Source organism: Cucumis melo, chromosome 1 (genome assembly GCF_025177605.1).
Source record: "Cucumis melo cultivar AY chromosome 1, USDA_Cmelo_AY_1.0, whole genome shotgun sequence".
Taxonomy (NCBI): domain Eukaryota; kingdom Viridiplantae; phylum Streptophyta; class Magnoliopsida; order Cucurbitales; family Cucurbitaceae; genus Cucumis; species Cucumis melo.
The window spans coordinates 30085131-30102908 of NC_066857.1; the positions used below are offsets into that span (position 1 = coordinate 30085131).

The 17778-nt window shown below is 38.9% G+C and overlaps 2 protein-coding genes across 5 annotated transcripts; both read right to left on the reverse strand.

Annotated features, from left to right (window-relative positions):
- Positions 1-7825: 7825 nt before the first annotated feature.
- On the reverse strand, positions 7826-9405 carry LOC103492626 (photosystem II reaction center W protein, chloroplastic-like). Its single transcript, XM_008453058.3, has 2 exons — positions 8959-9405; positions 7826-8305 (listed from the first exon to the last, which is right to left on the reverse strand). The coding sequence occupies exons 1-2, from the start codon at positions 9056-9058 to the stop codon at positions 7989-7991; spliced, it is 417 nt and encodes a 138-aa protein (XP_008451280.1). The 5' UTR covers positions 9059-9405; the 3' UTR covers positions 7826-7988.
- Positions 9406-11467: 2062 nt separating this feature from the next.
- On the reverse strand, positions 11468-17778 carry LOC103492627 (adenylylsulfatase HINT3). 4 transcript variants are annotated; one of them, XM_051079563.1, is made up of 9 exons: positions 17395-17778; positions 15797-16406; positions 15409-15671; positions 15110-15165; positions 14371-14428; positions 13747-13813; positions 12162-12217; positions 11824-11877; positions 11468-11748 (listed from the first exon to the last, which is right to left on the reverse strand). In XM_051079563.1, exons 2-9 carry the CDS (start codon positions 15843-15845, stop codon positions 11620-11622), a joined length of 732 nt encoding a protein of 243 aa, XP_050935520.1. In that variant the 5' UTR covers positions 15846-16406; positions 17395-17778; the 3' UTR covers positions 11468-11619. The 4 variants fall into 4 exon arrangements, with proteins under 4 accessions (XP_050935520.1, XP_008451286.1, XP_008451285.1 ...); XM_008453064.3 differs by lacking the exon at positions 15797-16406 and having other exon boundaries at positions 15409-15648; XM_008453063.3 differs by lacking the exon at positions 15797-16406.

Below are 17778 nucleotides of genomic sequence, written 5' to 3' on the forward strand. Positions count from 1 at the left end.
ATACAGAGCCTCGAACGGTGCCATACCGATAGTAGCCTGGTAGCTGTTGTTATAGGCAAACTCCATCAGATGCAGATGGGAGTCCCAACTTCCTGAAAACTCTAGTACGCAGGCTCGCAGCATGTCTTCTAAAATCTGGTTCAATCTCTCTGTCTGACCATCAGTCTGAGGGTGGAATGCCGTGCTGAAGTCCAACCTTGTACCTAATGCAATTTGAAGTCCTTTCCAGAACTTCGATGTGAAACGGGCGTCTCTGTCTGAAATGATGGATACGGGTACTCCATGTAGTCTCACAATCTCTGTCATATATAGCTGCCCCCACTTACTGGCAGTGTAAGTGGATTTCCCTGGCACGAAATGGGCCGACTTCGTGAGTCTGTCGACCACGACCCAGATCACCGTGTAGCCCCTTAGGGTCTTGGGCAGTCCCGTAATAAAATCCATCGACACACTCTCCCACTTCCACCCTGGCACACTCAAGGGTTGCAACAACCCTGCTGGATGCTGCCTAGGTGCCTTCACCTGCTGGCACACCAAGCATCTACTGACAAAGTCTGCCACATCCCTCTTCATGCCCCTCCACCAATAGACACTCCTTAAGTCCTGGTACATCTTCGTACTCCCAGGGTGCATGGTAAACGGGGAACTGTGAGCCTCAGTCAAAAGCTCCGTCTTAACTGCGCTGTCTTCCGGCACACACAGGCGTCCTTCAAACATAAGGCCATCGTCATAGGATATGGAGAAGCCTTCACCTTGCTCTGTCTCTACCACGCGACGCTTCTCTGCCAAATAAGGATCATTCAGCTGAGCAGCAATGATCTTTTGCCTCAAGGTTGGCTGAACTGTCAACTGAGCCAACTGTGCGGTAACCTCACCTACTGAGACTGCAATCTCTGCCCTCTCAAAGTCCCTGAGTAAGGGGGTCTGCTTGGTGATTAGCGCTGCTGAATGTGCAACTTTCCTACTTAGCGCATCAGCCACTACATTCGCTTTACCTGGGTGGTATAGGATCTCGCAGTCGTAGTCTTTCACCAACTCAAGCCACCTCCTCTGCCTCATGTTCAACTCCTTCTGGGTGAAGAAGTACTTCAGGCTCTTATGATCGGTGTAAATCTGAATCTTCTCACCGTACAGATAGTGCCTCCATATCTTCAGTGCAAAGACTACAGCTGCCAACTCCAAGTCATGGGTAGGGTAGTTCTGCTCATGGATCTTCAACTGGCGGGAGGCATAAGCAACTACCTTACCCTGCTGCATCAGGACACAACCTAGTCCCTTCTTGGAGGCGTCACTATAGATTACAAAGTTTCCCGAACCATCGGGCACTGTCAGGACCGGTGCAGTCACTAGCTTCTGTTTGAGCTCCTGAAAGCTCCTCTCGCAAGCTGGGCTCCAGACAAAAGGGGTTCCCTTCTTGGTCAACTGGGTCAACGGGCTGGCTATACGTGAGAAGTCTTCCACGAACCTCCTGTAGTAACCTGCCAAGCCCAGAAAACTTCGAATTTCACTAACCGTGGACGGTCGGGTCCAGTTGGTCACCGCTTCAATCTTTGCGGGATCTACTGAAACTCCCTCACTGGAAACCACGTGGCCAAGAAACGTCACCTTCCTTAACCAGAATTCACACTTGGAGAACTTGGCATACAACTTGTTGGCTCGAAGGGTCTCCAAAACTTGGTGTAAGTGCTCCTCGTGCTCAGCCTCAGTTTTTGAGTAAATGAGGATGTCGTCAATGAAGACTATGACGAACGAGTCTAGAAACTCCTTAAACACCCTGTTCATCAGATCCATGAATACTGCAGGAGCGTTAGTCAAGCCGAAAGACATCACAACGAATTCGTAATGTCCGTACCTCGATCGAAAGGCCGTCTTGGGGATGTCACCGTCCCTAATCCTCGACTGGTGATAGCCTGATCGCAGGTCGATCTTGGAGAAGACGGTGGCTCCCTGCAACTGATCGAACAGGTCATCAATCCTGGGCAAGGGGTAGCGGTTTTTGACTGTCACCTTGTTCAGCTCTCGGTAGTCAATACAAAGGCGCATTGACCCATCCTTCTTCTTCACGAACAATACTGGGGCTCCCCAAGGCGACACACTGGGCCGGATGAAGCCTTTGTCCAGCAACTCCTGTAACTGGACCTTCAACTCCTTTAGTTCGGCTGGAGCCATTCTGTAAGGGGCCCTCGAGATTGGGGCAGTGCCCGGCTCTAACTCGATAGCGAAGTCTACTTCTCTGGGAGGCGGAAGTCCTGGAAGTTCGTCTGGAAAAACGTCGGGGTACTCTCTTACCACTGGTTCGGAAGATAGGGAAACTTCCGGCTCTCTCACATCCACTACGCTTGCCAAAATACCCCAAGTACCCTGGCTGAGTAGTTTACTAGCCTTCATGGCTGAGATGACCTTGGGTATACATACCATGCCTGCCCCCCTGAATTTGAAACTAGCCTCGGAGGGAGGGTTGAAGACAACTTCCTTGCCATAACAGTCTATATTTGCATGGTTGGCTGATAGCCAATCCATGCCTAGTATCACATCAAAATCCTGCATGTCTAACACTAGCAAGGTCACGTCTAACATACGATTCGCTATCTCTACCCGACATGCCTTTATTTGTTCTTTGGATAACAGGACCTCCCCAGATGGAGTAGAAACCGACAAAACACTACCCAAAGGCTCTACCTCTAAACCCACATGTTGAACGAAAACGGAGGATATAAACGAGTGGGATGACCCAGAGTCAAATAGCACAAAAGCATAGTGCCCCAAAATTGGGAGCGTACCTGTCACCACAGTGCCAGCTCGCTCGGCCTCCTGCCGGGTAGTGGCGAAAACTCTCCCCTGCTGGGCCGCAGAAGGCTGGGGCGGTGTCGTCTCAAAGGGTTTCCGAGGACACATATCAGCAGTGTGCCCCGGCTGTCTGCACCTAAAGCAGACTCCACTTCCAGCCAAGCAACGACCTCCGTGGACTCTCCCGCAGGTAGTACAAGCGGGTAGCTCTCTCAGAGTCCTCCCGGCTGCTGCAAGCTCCCGTCGGTGTCTCTGGAAGACACCTCCTGACCTCAGTGTTCGCTGCGGTGCTACGTCAGGCTGCGTCTCAACCTTTCTCTTCTGTCCCAAGGCTGACCCTCTGCCGGCAGCCTTAGACGCATCGGCTCTCTCAGGCAGGCTCAAATCCAGTGCTATACGTAGTGCATCAGCATGCGTGGCTGGGCGGAGGGCTCTGACAATGCCCTGAAGGTCTAGCCTGAGTCCTCTAACAAATTTCTCCGTCCTGGCAGCCTCATCTCTTACCATATCGGGAGCAAAGCGGGACAGCATATCGAACTCGGCGTCGTACTGCTCCACCGTCATGTCGCCTTGCTCCAAGTTTAGGAACTCTTGCAGCTTGGCGTGCTTCACATTGGCGGAGAAAAACTTAGCATAGAAGTTCTCCTTGAACTGCTCCCATGTTATTTTGCTTACATCGCCCCCTAGCATTCTCTCCGCGGTCTCCCACCAGGCGGTGCCCCTGTCCTCCAAGAAGAAGACTGCACACTGCACCTTCTGGTCTTCTGGGCACTTCATGTACCGGAAAATAGTCTCTATGGACGTCAACCACATTTGGGCCTTTGTGGGGTTGTCCATGGATCCGTCAAAGGTCTTGGGATTATACTTCCTGAAATCCCGTAAGTGTTTCGCCTCGGCCGACAGTTGAACTGGTACTGGTTGAGCTTCCTCAGGGGCTGGAGGAGCGACGGCCTGAGCCTGAACAGGGGCGGCCTGGGCCTGAGCAGGGGCGGCCTCGGCCTGAACAGGGGCGGCCTGGTTCTGCTGGGCGGCAAGGAAAGGCGCCAAAGCAGCTTGCAGCATGTCCTGATAACGCTGCTCCATTGCGGCGAGATCCGCCTGGGTGACCGGTGCGTTTGGGTCGACTGCCGGTGCAACAGGTGGCGCCTCCGGCTGGCCACGACCGGCTCCTCTGCCTCCCCTACCACCTCCTCGGCGTGTACCTCTACGTGGCGGCATTCTCCCTAAAATTCACCAACAAACTTTTCACCACAAGAACTTAACACCCTATATCTAGGTCTTAGACTATTCAGGCAAAATTGTAATCTTAACATTAGCAAGGCTTTAGACATACCTGGCGAGTGCCGAAGGACCGTATAGCCATAGGGTGAAGTAAAACCAAACAAAAATGACTTACATCGTAGGTCAGTCTACAGAACCTAAAACACTGTGCTCTGATACCAACTGTAACGACCCAACTCCTTATGCTGAATCGAAGTCATTACTAAATATAGAACAAGTGGTTTAAGTCTAAAAATTTTATTAAAAGCATACGGTTCAAGAAATTCATTTATAAAAACATAAACAAGGTAGTCATGCAAAAATGTGTAAACGTTCTGAAATCCTACTCGGGCCCTATCTACATAAAAGATAGTGAAAAATAAAAAGTACTCAAACTCAAATGCTAAAATCTGAAATAAGAAATAAGCGGAAGCGGTAGTCCCTATGGCCCTCCTCGGTCTCACTTCGGGTCGCTCGCCAGCTTGCCCTTGCCCTTGCCTCGTCCCCTACCTGAAAACATAAAATGGAGAGAATGAGTATAAAAATACTCAGTAAGGGACCCACTACTAGTCCCACTAGGTGCCTGTTAACTTCCTGTTAGAGTCCTGATAACTGGTACCCAATCTCTGGCACGTTCCCGAACACGTGCAATCATGCGCTCCCGTAGGAACGTAACTCTGGTCTTCGGTGCCCGGGGACACCTAGGACAGTCGGGATGCGAGGACCCCGTCGAGTCACTCGAGTCATGTCTATATCATGCTAGACTGGCGTCCCGTCGGACCACACAGTCCTCAATAGGTGGTGATCCCGAAGGACACCCATGCAGGTACGACTCTAACAGAAATCAAGCTAACAGGTACCCTAATTGCAGTAAACATACACATGGCATCAGCATATAACATGTCACATAAATCATTTCTACACTCTCCGTCCCGACATTCGTCGTAACCATAATAGATCTTGCCACACATAACAGGCTATAGCACAACTATATCGTCATTTGCATCATACTAGCGTTTATTTCAGGCATCATACTGTCAAATCCTCAATATGCAACATAGGGCATACACAGTCTCATACTTCAAACATGAAACTAGTAGTAGAATCTCTTACCTGGAGATCTACTTGTCGAGTCCTAACCGCGAGGCAGTACGTTTTCCAAGCGACGAAGTCCTAACTGTTTAATAAGTCAAAATTCGTAAATAGGTCGCCAACGACCAACGGTTCGAGACTCAATTGAATTTAACTTGCCCTAGAAGGAGGTTGCAGTGCTCGAGCCCCTACTGAAGAAATCCCGCGCTGCAGTAATTTCTTGGTCCAAGACGTCCCTTGAGGAAAATAATTTAATTTAGACCCAAATTAATTTAACTAACGTCCGAGCATGGAGTCTTACCGGAAAGACCACAATAATTAATTAGCTTACCAAAATATAGGTGGATGGAGCCAATTTAGTCCTGGCGGCTCGGCTGGAAGAAGACAGGACCGGCTCGGCTTGGGCAGACGCGGCTCGGCTCGGTACAGGGATTTCGCGTGCGGCTCGGCTTGCAACAGGGGGAGACGCGGCTCGGCTTGCCACAGGGGAGACGCGGCTCGGCTACGCAAAAGCGCGCGGCGCGGCTTCACACGCGGGCGCGGCTCACGCACGGGTGCACGCGGGCGCGGGTCGGGTTTCCGGAAGGTGGCGCGCGTCGGTTCGGGTCGCGGGGCGGGTCTTCGGTCGGACCCTTGCGCGCGAGGCTTCGGCTTCCGGATTTCGGGCGGCGCGGCGGTTGTTGGTGGTCCGGCTACCGCGGCTTCGCTCGGCGACGGCTACCGACTGGCGTTTCGGCTGCGCTTGCGTCGGATCGGAGCGGCGCGCCTCGGCTGGCTGACGGGTTGGCTGCGGACGCGCGGAGGCGGCTTCGACTCGGCTTCGGCGTGCGAGAGACGGCTGCTCCGACGGACGCTCGGCTGCGCAGATCGGCTTGGACGATTCTCCCGGCGCGGCTGGAAACTCGGCGACGGCTCGGTTGCGACTGCGGCTCGGCTGCGCTGCTGAACAGAGAAGGGTACTTGGCGGCTCGGGTTCGCGGCGGCGGCGGCTAGGGTTTCAATAGGAAAATTTTTCCCCCTTTTTCTTTCTTGAAAATTTTCCTCTTCCTGTTTACGCACGAGTCCCAAGGCCTCTTTTTAAAAGAAATAAAAATAATAAAAGAAATCTTTAAAACCCTCTTTCCTCTCTCCTCCAATAACCACCTTTGACCCTTTCCAAGGCCATTTATTTGTTAAGCCAATAATTTATTTCACCCCCTAACTTCAAAATTAATACATAAAAAAAAAAACTTTACTTTAATACTAATAATAAACACACTTTAGTATTAATATTAATGGTCAAAACAAAAGGAAACCGAAATTGTTGGGCGTTACAATTTTCATATAAGATTTATGAATTTTGTTACCTAATAAGTTTTAAAGGTGTCATTAGCTTAGTAATTTTTTCGTCATCAACGCGCCATCTTATATCTTAGGTTCAATTTTTTTTTTTTTTTTTACAACTTATGTAGTTTCCACTTATTATATATATATAGATATATATATTAAATATAGCTAGAGCTTTAGACTTAAAAATTATATAAGTTTATATATTAAAACAAAAAAAGACAATTTAGATAAAGAATATTGGAAAATTATATAAGTTAATGAGAAAAATTATTAATCAAACTATATTTTCAAAAATATATATTAAGTGAAACCTACATAAGTTGCAAAAAGAAAAGCGGTTGGTAGAAATTGAAAAAAATTATTAGGCCAATGACATTTTTAAAATTTATTAAGTAACAGAATTCATAAATTTTATATGGAAATTGTGGATCTACTCCAAGACTTCTTTACTCTTGTGTGGGTGGAAATCATGGATCCACTCTACAATTTTTTGATATCATGGATTAGGTTTACAATTTAGACACTTATTTTTGTCAAAAAAAAAAAAAAAATTCTTTTCTACTATTTTTGTCATTATCTATCAAAATAATATTATTTTTTAAAAATACTTGAAAATGACAAAAAAAAAAAAAAATCACATCTTATGCTAATACCTACTCCATGTTTTTTTTAATAAAAGTTATTTTACAAATATTTGATTTAAGATTAAAATGAATAAATTTTTTAACAATTTTTTTCTACAAATGGATTAAATTTAGCTCAAGAAATTAATGTCATGGGCATTTTTGAACTTTTTTTTTTTATATTTTAAGAATATTTTTGAAAGTTAAAGTGTATTTTTGACCAAAAATAAAAAGTTGTTTTTTTTTTATATTTATTCTTTTTTATAATTTGTGGAGGAGAGGATTGGAGGAATCTATTTTTTGATCTTTAAGTCATAGTATAAGTTTTATGTCCCTTAAGTTATGTCATTGACATTTCCAACCTAAGCTTTAAACTTGTAATTACCTTCTATCTTCACATAAAAATAAAAGATGTCAAATTCTTCTATTTATGATATATTTGTATAACAAATATTTTAATTTTTACCTTCAATTTATGTTTGGTTTTTCCAAATCTCCAAACTTAGTTTTCCTCTTTTAGAGAAACAACCGAATACAATTGAACTATGTTTTATATTTTAATTTTAAAAATTTAATTGGGTTTTCTTTAATCCTAGAAAGTACACAAATAAGAAAGAAATTTAGTAACGAAAAAAGGGTTTTATAAACTTAGATTTAAAAACTTAACAGATATCAAACAACATATAAATTCCTTCGACGATATTAAAAAAAATTCAGAGAAATAAAACGAAGAGTTATGAACCACATTTACTTTTTTCTACATTGATACCCGAACAAAAGGCTTGAATGATATGAATTCAAAAGCTTCCACACAATTCAAGCCAAAGGCAAAATATCCACAACAATAACAAAAGTAGCAATAATTAATAATAGTAAGTAAGATGGGGAAATGTTGGCTTAAAGAGATAAGCCAGATTCTTCATCCTCTTCAAGAGTAGAAGTGTAAACAATGTAAAATGCCCAAATGAGACCAAAAACTCCCAACAGAATCCAACCAAGAAGATTGTTGCTCAAACCAAATGGAAGGCCAGTCCCTTCAGTGCTCAGTCTCTCATCCACCAAAGCCATGGCCGGGCTCGACATCGTTGCAGCACACGCCGCAGCTATCAACGACGCCCCCATCCCCAAGTTGCTTGATTTGTTTTCAACTTCTCCATTTCCTTTTCCTTCCATTGAACACCTCACTCCTCCTTTCTTTCCCAAGGCAGGTAACCCTACATCAAAGAGATGACCATATACAAACTATGTTGAAATATACCTCTTTAGATGACGTTTGCAGCAAATGAAGTAGTTGCATTTAAAAATCCACTATGTATGAAGTGAATAAGTCGTCATTTGTGAGTTTATGAATATATTTGTTAGATCAAACAAGAATTGAAGTTAACTTTTTGCTGATTATAACCTTAGTGCTACCTTGTAATTTTTGTAATATAATGTTGATTTAAACCATTAAAGTGGAATTGTTCTTTACAAATTTGACTCCAAGAGAATCTAAGCACAAAAAAGCTATACCAATTAATCACACTAGCTAAAACACATCTTTAATAAACTAAAATCACATTTGTTATATTAAAAATATAAATTACTTTAAATTATCAAAATTGATTTTAGATGATCAAAATCAAGCTTCAAAGAAAATGATTTTAGTTATTTCAAATACTCATTTCATTGTTGAGTAACCATCTAAGAACTAAATAGTTCAAAGAATATATAAGGACCAAGAATGTTCAAGATCTTCCATACCTATGGAAAAAAAAGAAAGAATAAAAGTAAAAACCAAAGGCAAGGCTCACATCAACCCAATCTTCAATACAAGAAAAACAAAAGGCGGATTTGAGAGTAGTAGAAATTAAACAAAAGAACTCACCAAGAAGGAATGGGGCGGGTGAAGCCGACGGCAGAGCGGGGCGGTTCTGGACCAGAGAAGTGCGGACGGCGGCAGCGGCGGCGGAGGTGACGGCGGCCATTAGATTTGTTTGGTCTTCAAATTTTGAAAGGAAAAAAGGAACAAGGAATTGGGAATTTGGAGAGTGGAGATCAAAGGGAGGGTTTGGAAAGAATTAATATTATTTGTTGGGTTTTGAGTGGTACCACACAAAGGGTAGATAGAGAGAGAGTGGCCAACCATACCATTTCCTTCATATCCTTTATCTACTTTCCGCCAATTACCTTTTTACACGTGTTCTATCATCCTTTGGGATCCAATAGTTTACTCCTACGTGGACTTCCCAAATGTCCCATTTTCAGATTTTGCTTTATACTTCACTCTCATTCTTTCTTCATATCTTACAAAGATGCTTCCAACTTTTATGTTTTTCTAATAAATAGAAACAATAATATATTGTACCCAACATCAAACCAAAATATCTCCATCTGATGATAAATGCCTCATTACAAAATTTCAACAGAGTTGATCTTTAAAATATCAATTCCTCAATTAATTTGAAGTTACGAATATACTTTAACAACACAAAACAAAAATAAACATTACGCTAATTGTTAGGGCGGCGCAAAGTAAATTGTTATAATATATGGCTATTATAATATGTGGATTATAATAAACTGTGTGTTATTATAGTCTGTGTTATTGCAGTGTATTCTGGATTTCAGTCAATCAACATTTAGGTCATTTAGGTTGTCTCAGCCCTTCTCCACTAAATTCTCTCTCTTTTTTTTTTTTTTTTTGTGATGGTCAATTAGGTAAATCTCATCGATTGCCCTCTTGGACGTATTGAACATCACGGTGATAAAACCTTTGTTTTTCATTCGTTCATGTTTGAACCTCTCATGTCTCATATCATTGGAGCTTTAACTTCTTACTATAGAAATTCTTTCAAAATAATTTCATATGAGAGAATCACCTCAAAGTGGCTCGACAAAATAGAATCACTTTGAAGTTTGTGATTTTATTCAATTTTGTTGATTATGTTGTTATTTAATGAATTTAATATTATATATATGGTATTTATATTACTATGCTTTAAAATAAAATTTCATACCTTTTTTCCTTTAATTAACTTAAAATACATATATTTTTGTAATAATTTAACTTCAAATTGAAATAAATTAGTATTTTATTCTTGAACTTAATTACTATTTTTTTTATCAAATTATATTTAAAGACTAAGAATCATACAGTTTTGAATTTTAATTTTAATTTCGCTGCTAAATTTAGTTAAATATTGTAATTTTGAAGTTTAGAAGATAATTTTAAGTCATTCCTAATTAAATTGACAAACGAAAAAACTCAGAAATGTTAGTAAAATAAATTAGGAAACGATTATACACACTTTTATTATTCAAACGCTAATTTTAAACAAAGAAAGAAAGAGAGATCATTTTAAAAAGATAACCTAATGACAATAATAATTTTAAAAAAATCTCAAAAAGGAAAAAGAAATGAGAAAATCTATTTTAAAAAATATTATTATAATTAAAAGCAGGTTTGGAATGACTTAAAAATTCATCTTTATTCTAATACTTGTAATAAAATCATTCTTAAATTTAAAACTCAAATGTGCATGTTTTTTTTTTTTTTTTTATGTATTCGTATATACAAGTTTCTTTAGTTTGTTATATATTTGTTTTTGTTAAAATATTTCAAGGTCGATCAATGGCAACCGAAGATTGTTTTGTAACAATCGTCGAAGTTGGTTGTTGAAAGGTCGAAGGTTGGTTTCTAACGACCGCTGAAGTTGATTGTTGAAAGGTTGTCGATGGAGTCACTAGAGGTGGTGGGTGGCAGCAGATTGGCCAACAACGATCACCACAGATGGTGTCTGACTTTCCAACTAAACATTATACCTTATTTTAAATCATAATCCTAATTCCCAACTAAAATTAAACATTGACACAAACAAAGAATTGACTATTTTAGTTCACTCTACTCCACTCTTAATCTCAAACATTCCTAAAAGTTTATTTCAAAACCACATGACTTTTTTTATTTGTTATTAACTTTACTCAATTCTAATTAAGTTTTTTTGGAACATCTTTTCTGGTAACAACCATGGTAAAAAAAATTGTAATAAATAAATAAATAAAAATTATAAAAATAGAAAACAAAAAGATTATCCAACAAACATGGTTCTCGATTTGCTTTCAATGCCATTATAGCATTTCCACCCACAAAAGGTAATCTTCACTACATTAAAGTATGAAGCATATATGAACAAAAACAATCTAAATGATGTAAAACATAACTTCATCAAATATGAATAGTAAATAGTTTTGGTAAAACAAGCATTTCACTTGATATCAACTGAGAATACATTAGATCATCAACCTAAGAAGTGAAAATAATAAACTTCTCCCAACAAATGGAATTCTTATAAACTTTGCATCACACCCAAAATGAAGTAAACTTTACAACCAGATTTACAAGCAAACCTTTCTTTTTCCTCCCTTATTGTTCATCAATTATCCAAGTGTATGGTGGTCAAAAAGAATAATAAACTGAAATTCACAGACATGAATATGGTACAAAATAATACAAAGCTAAAATAGTAGCAGCAGGCTAATTACATTACTAATTTTCAGTGAGATTTGATTCTTGAACCTTGCTATCATTCTCTTTGGTGCTGTGTAAAATTTCTTGTATACTTTTTGCAAGCCTTGATGCCTCCTCATCAAATTTTAGTGTTCTTCTCTCCAAACTCTGCATAACCTTAATGTTTATAGTCTGTGTTCAAGACAACGATTCTACAAGATCTATCAGTATGGTAAAACATACCTCAGATGCCCATAAGCAATCCCTCGCCTTGCGTGGAATTATGTGAATGTGAGTCTGAAAGTTTCAAGCTTACACAATGATTAACAAAGATTTGCTCTATATACTATGAAACTTAAGAGCCAGTCGGCTTCACCGCAGTATTTATATATAGTCAGCTATATATAAAAGTCCTACAAGTTTCTTGATGGCCATAAAATCATGTGCTTGTTTCTAAACTAGTCCTGATCCGTCAAATTCAACCATAATGCACGAGTTTAGGGTTTTCTACTGATGCATTATAGTCGAAACCTATGTTGTTTCTCAAGGGGAATGAAAGAGTAAGAACAATTACAACTTACATGGAATATAACTTGACCAGCAGCCTCACCATTGTTAACTAATAAGTTGAAAGAATCTGCATGAGGTAAATTTGTCTTCATGTCAATTGAAAATTACTAGTTCATTTTTGGTTTTTTGGTTAAGAACACGAACTACTGAGAAAAAAATGAAAGAAACACGAATGCATATGCTTGAAGAAGAAATGATCCACTGCAGATTGAAAAATGTGAAGTATCAAATTAGACATTGACGTTGATTCTAATTATGGGTTCCTGCTTCATATTCATGGCATAATGTCAGTTTCAGAACTCGATAAAAGGATCACCATACACCATAATGCAACATAAAAGAAGAATTAGACAAGGATATCCATTCTAAATAAAGGGACCTATTCTAAAATAGAATGTTGAGTAAGGAGGTAACTTGCATTTAATTGAAAATCTAGAGAGCTATACTGTTTTTTTATCAGATAGTTTCCAAACAACGTTGTGGCACTTGTATAATAGTAAGCATAATTAACTTTACATGATGATGGGGGCTTTTAACAGAATATAGAACAAAAGAAAGTACTGTTGATCAGCTTCCGAGAAAAATGATTTTTGTTGAGTTGTTTTGTTGCATTCTTTATTGGAGGGCCAATAAGCACTTACTACCCTAGAAAGCACTTGCCTGTGTTTTTAGTTTTTTTTTTTTTTTTTAAATTAAACCACTTTTATCTATAAAATAGCATGATTTTTTTTCAAAAAAAAAAAAAAAACAGAGAATATATTCAAATTAAAAAGAGGAATACAGCCTAAAGGCAAGGGGTCGAGAGGACTGTCTCTAGATAGGCTCGCACAAGAAAGTGACTCCAAAAAACATTTAGAGGTTTTTTTTTTCTTTTTATTGGCGGAGAGAGGCAGTATCTCACGAATTATTCTTGGAATTGGAATATATAATTTTTTTCGTAGGAATATATATTTCAATCCTCAAGTAAATAAAGGGGAACATTATCCTCAGGCAAGATTCCCTGCAGTTTGGTACGGTATGTTCACGTGAATTAAAATCTAAATGCAAGAACTCTTTCGAATATATACCTTACATATATACCTATAAGAGTGGTATCAACATATATATAGATATGTATACCTATAAGAGTTCAAAATTCAAATGATTGACTAAAACTACCCTTTCACATAGTAGTCATGCAACTAAGAACGTCTTTTTTGAGTTAAACAAAAATCCTTGCACATCTTAAAACATAATTAACAATAAATTAATGATAAGATTGAAAATAATAGGTATAGATGTGTTAGAAACTAAAACACAACCAAACTAATTGAAATACAAAGGAGGAAAGCTTAGAAGATAAACCAGGAAGATATTTGGACTCTTCAGATCAGTCTCAAGCCCTAATTCACTCACCAAAATGATTTTGTACTTTCCCTTTCCTCACGCCCTCTGTTTATAACCAAATACCCTAAAAGCTTCCCAAATAATTACTAATACACTCCCAGATGTATTTTAGAAATACATGAATTCCCAACATATGAAAAAAAATGAACATTTGAGAAAATGAAGGGAAGACAGAATCATAAAATGATGGAAATAGAAGTCAGTTCATACCACTACCAGTAGACTTCATTATTGCATTGCTAATGATGGGAACTTTCGAACACATTGCAGCTATCACCTGTTAGGTAAGAAATAAAAGATAGAGAAAATAAATACATATGATATCAGAAGATTGATAGAAACAAATGAGGGAAAATAAAGCCATGTGAGGCCAAAAAATTATTAGGAGAAAAGCTTAAAACATAACATCTATAAGGTGGGGAAAATGTGGAGTAAGCACAGGATAATTTACGAAATACTTTAAGCACGTCAATGCAACAAACAACCATTGATTTAGCCTAGATAGCCACAACGACTAATCCTCCTAAAATCAAGGTTGTGAATCTTTGATAAGCGTAATTATGAGGAAATTAACCTGTATTACCCAAATAACCCCATTCTTCCTAAATCAACCATTCCACATTTGAATTATGTATCCAAGGTGTCTTTTGCCCAACATATACCTTTCTATTAGGAAACATTTCAAAAGAATTAATAAAAAATTTATAAGAGGTAATTTCTGATGTATATTGAAGGGTTGCCTTTTTCACATAGAAACAAAGATTTCATGAAAATATAGATATTATGTACTTTTTGCTACTCTGAAACAGATAAATGCAGTGGATGATTACTTACAGAAGGAGGTGTAGCTTCCAACGAAGAATAATGAGATTTTGGTATAATTAGAGAGTGCCTGAATGAAATATAAACAATGAAGGAACAGCAAAAAGGAAAATAGAGCATTTGATGGGTAAAGCAATCCTAATTCAACATTAATCTTTGTTAGATTAGGAAGCAACAACTTACATTTAATGTGTCAATTATATAATGGAGCCTCAACAAGGGATTTTGAATCTAACAAACATCCATGTTACACGATGGTGGTAAAATTGTGAAATTGAATATAGACTTGGATGGAGTATGATAGAAACTAGAGTATTTATTATGTAGTGGAGTGAGAATTTGAACTTTTAACCTTTTAGTCAAGAGTACACGCTTAAACCAACTGAGCGATGCTCAATTTGGCAGGTATATATTTCTATAGTTAAACTAACTTGTACTCAAAGAGATACAAAGGAGCTCTTAGAATTTCCCTCAGCAATGTATCCTCGTGATAATTATGTTGGGTTGTGTTAAAAAGTTAAGATTTTTTAACATGATCAAATACATCAAGTCATTGAGATACCAATGTAAGGTATCAGCGCAAAAGTTTGTTGCGCACTGCACCACATGCTTGAGATATTGTTAATGTAAGAGGTCATCTAAGCAAAGTCATATCCAATGGGATTGTGTAGATATATCATCATAAAAATAAACTTAAGCTACTATCCAACGTAACAATCAAATTAAATGTATTGGATGAATGATACCTTACCCATTACTCAGTGGTCTTGTGTCTAATATACAAAGGCAACTATCATCATCATAGAGCTGCAAGTTAACATAATTTAGGGTAAGAAAATGAAGAATTAAACTAGCTACTAATTCCTCATTATTGTCAACTGAATTTAAAAGGATTCTTTTTTATTTTCCTTAGCAACTATGAGAAAGAAATCTGGGCTTCCCTAATTGACTTAGGAGATTGCCCAATGTAGCTAGGAGAACTAAATCCTTTGAATGGACTTCTCTAATTATTTTACCCCAGTCATCGTTTTAAATGGATAAAATGAGTACCTTAAAAGCAGGTGCCTCGCCTCGTACAATCTTGCAGAAAACACAGTCATCTTGCAGACTGCCCTTTTGAGAATCATAAATTAGATGCTCACTCTTGGATCCAGAAGCACAGCTCGAAGAGGAAAGATTCAAGAGAGGAGCTGGGCTACTTCCCAAGTTAACTGGGCAGAGATGCGAACAGAGAATGGCAAGCCTCCGGGCCTCCATGGACCAGTTGAAGCAGAAATTCTTGCAGTCAAACTGTGAATCGCCATAAGTATATACTGTAACACATGTAGAGAATTTGATATAACAAACAGAGCCACTTTGCTATGAGCTTAGAAATCTAGAGAATAAAAGGACAACTATGAGCTGCAAATATTATGACTCAAAAGAAATGAATGGTCACCATGAGTTCGACAGCTCTTGAAAAAATCTCCTTCAGTTGTAACCAGCATATGTTTCAAGTATATTCCTCCAAAATAACAGTCCTTAATCAGATCAAAACACGCCCTATTTATTCATCCAATCACCACCTATATTATTGTAAATGCCTTTCTATTAGTAATGCAACTTCCTAATTTTATACAATGAACCCTTTACCCCTTCTTGACATTCAGAGAACGTGAAACTTAAAAGGTAAGTCTTGGTATTGCCCCACTGATTCGCAACTTGTCCTCAAGGTGGAGATCAGGAACTGTTGGTGGGTCAAAAGGTTCTCATCAACAGCTAAGTATAGACCTCCCAATTTTAATTCAAGGTGGCCAGGGTCTTCCATATTTAGACCCAATACATATCTGCGGCTAAGTACAACAGCCAATGCAAATAAAGGATATCAGTTAAAACTCAAAGTTGAAACCCATAAGCTTCAATACCTAGCACTAGCGTTGGTTTACAAAGGCTTTTTGGACTATTCAAAAACTTCTCTCCAACCAAATAAAATCTCCAGTCTAGAACCAACTAAACAATAGTCATCAACATCCTCTCATACACTCGTTGGTGGGTGCCCTTCAGCTTTCCTGATACCAAATAATTTGAGACAATAATCTCTCAGACAAAGATACAAGTCTAGTGCTACAACAACAGTTAACAGTCACAATTGTATCTGATTATTACTCGCCCACAAGTTTGCAACCAGAAATAAGTGAACCAAATAGGCTTAAGTACATCCACTTAAACATGATGTACACTTTCCAGTTTCTCTATCTTTGTTCTAATATTTATTTTCTATAAGTGATAGGTGTTACAAATAGAGTAGGCCTTCCCCCTTTTCTCTTTTGATATGAACCCTTTAGGATTTGAAGAAACTCCCCAACACAAATTTTGGACCAAAAATACATTCTTTTACTTGGTAAAGATTTTATGCACCAAAATAAGATTGGATTCCTCCCTGGGAGCATTACTGAACTCCTGATTTCCTCTCAACATGGAAATTACTTTAAAAAGAGAAAAATAAGCAGCCCTTTTCAATTATTAGATGAAAATATTAAATTGAAGAGAATGGAACGGTGAATTAATAATTAAAAAAGATAGTGCAAATGAACTGTACCAAGCTATTGATTAGATACTCAATAACCATGTTGCTGTCGTATTCAGGATACTTCGATCATTTGAATCAATATTTAACAATTTTAAATTTCCCAACCATATATCTTCTCTTCTTTAATCCTGAGTTTAAATCCTATTTTTCCCCTTACTTTCAGCATTTGTCTAATTTTGTATTTCTACTTTCAAAATGCATTCCTTCTCCTTTGTTCTGCTTTTCACACGCAAACTGACGGCTTCAACTTCCCTTTAATTTCTGATCAAACTTTGACTACCCCCCCCCCCCCCCCCCCCCCACCCCTTTTTCATAAAATCAAGTCAAAACCCACATTTGCTTCATTACAAAAGTTTGACTAAACCAAACAAACAATCCTACAATCCTTAGCCAAAGCTACAGGTCATAAAAACAGAGTAGCTCATGATTCAACAGCACTAAAATTAGCACAAGGGATTGTCATTAACCTCTTGCTATCTTGCCCGATTGTCCACCAAATCTTTCAGCACTGTCTTGCTCCGGATCCTGTATCAATTCAAGAACCCCATATCAACCAGCAATTTGTCCCAAAGCTGCAGCAAGACCCATGTGCACCACAAAGTATTTGAAACCCAGATAGGAAATTCAAAGGAAAGAGCTAAAAAAACTAGCTGGGGTAGAGAGTGAGAGTGAGAAAGAGAAAAGGATTGAGCTTTAGGCCTCAGTAGGGGGAAGAAAAAGAGAAGGGAAAAAGTAGGGATATTGATTGAGAGAGTTGCAGAATGGATGGTATTGGTTTTTAGAAATTTTGGGTTTGTGGGTGAGAGAGAAGAAGAGGAGGAGACGATGAGATTCCAAAATGAATGGCTGCT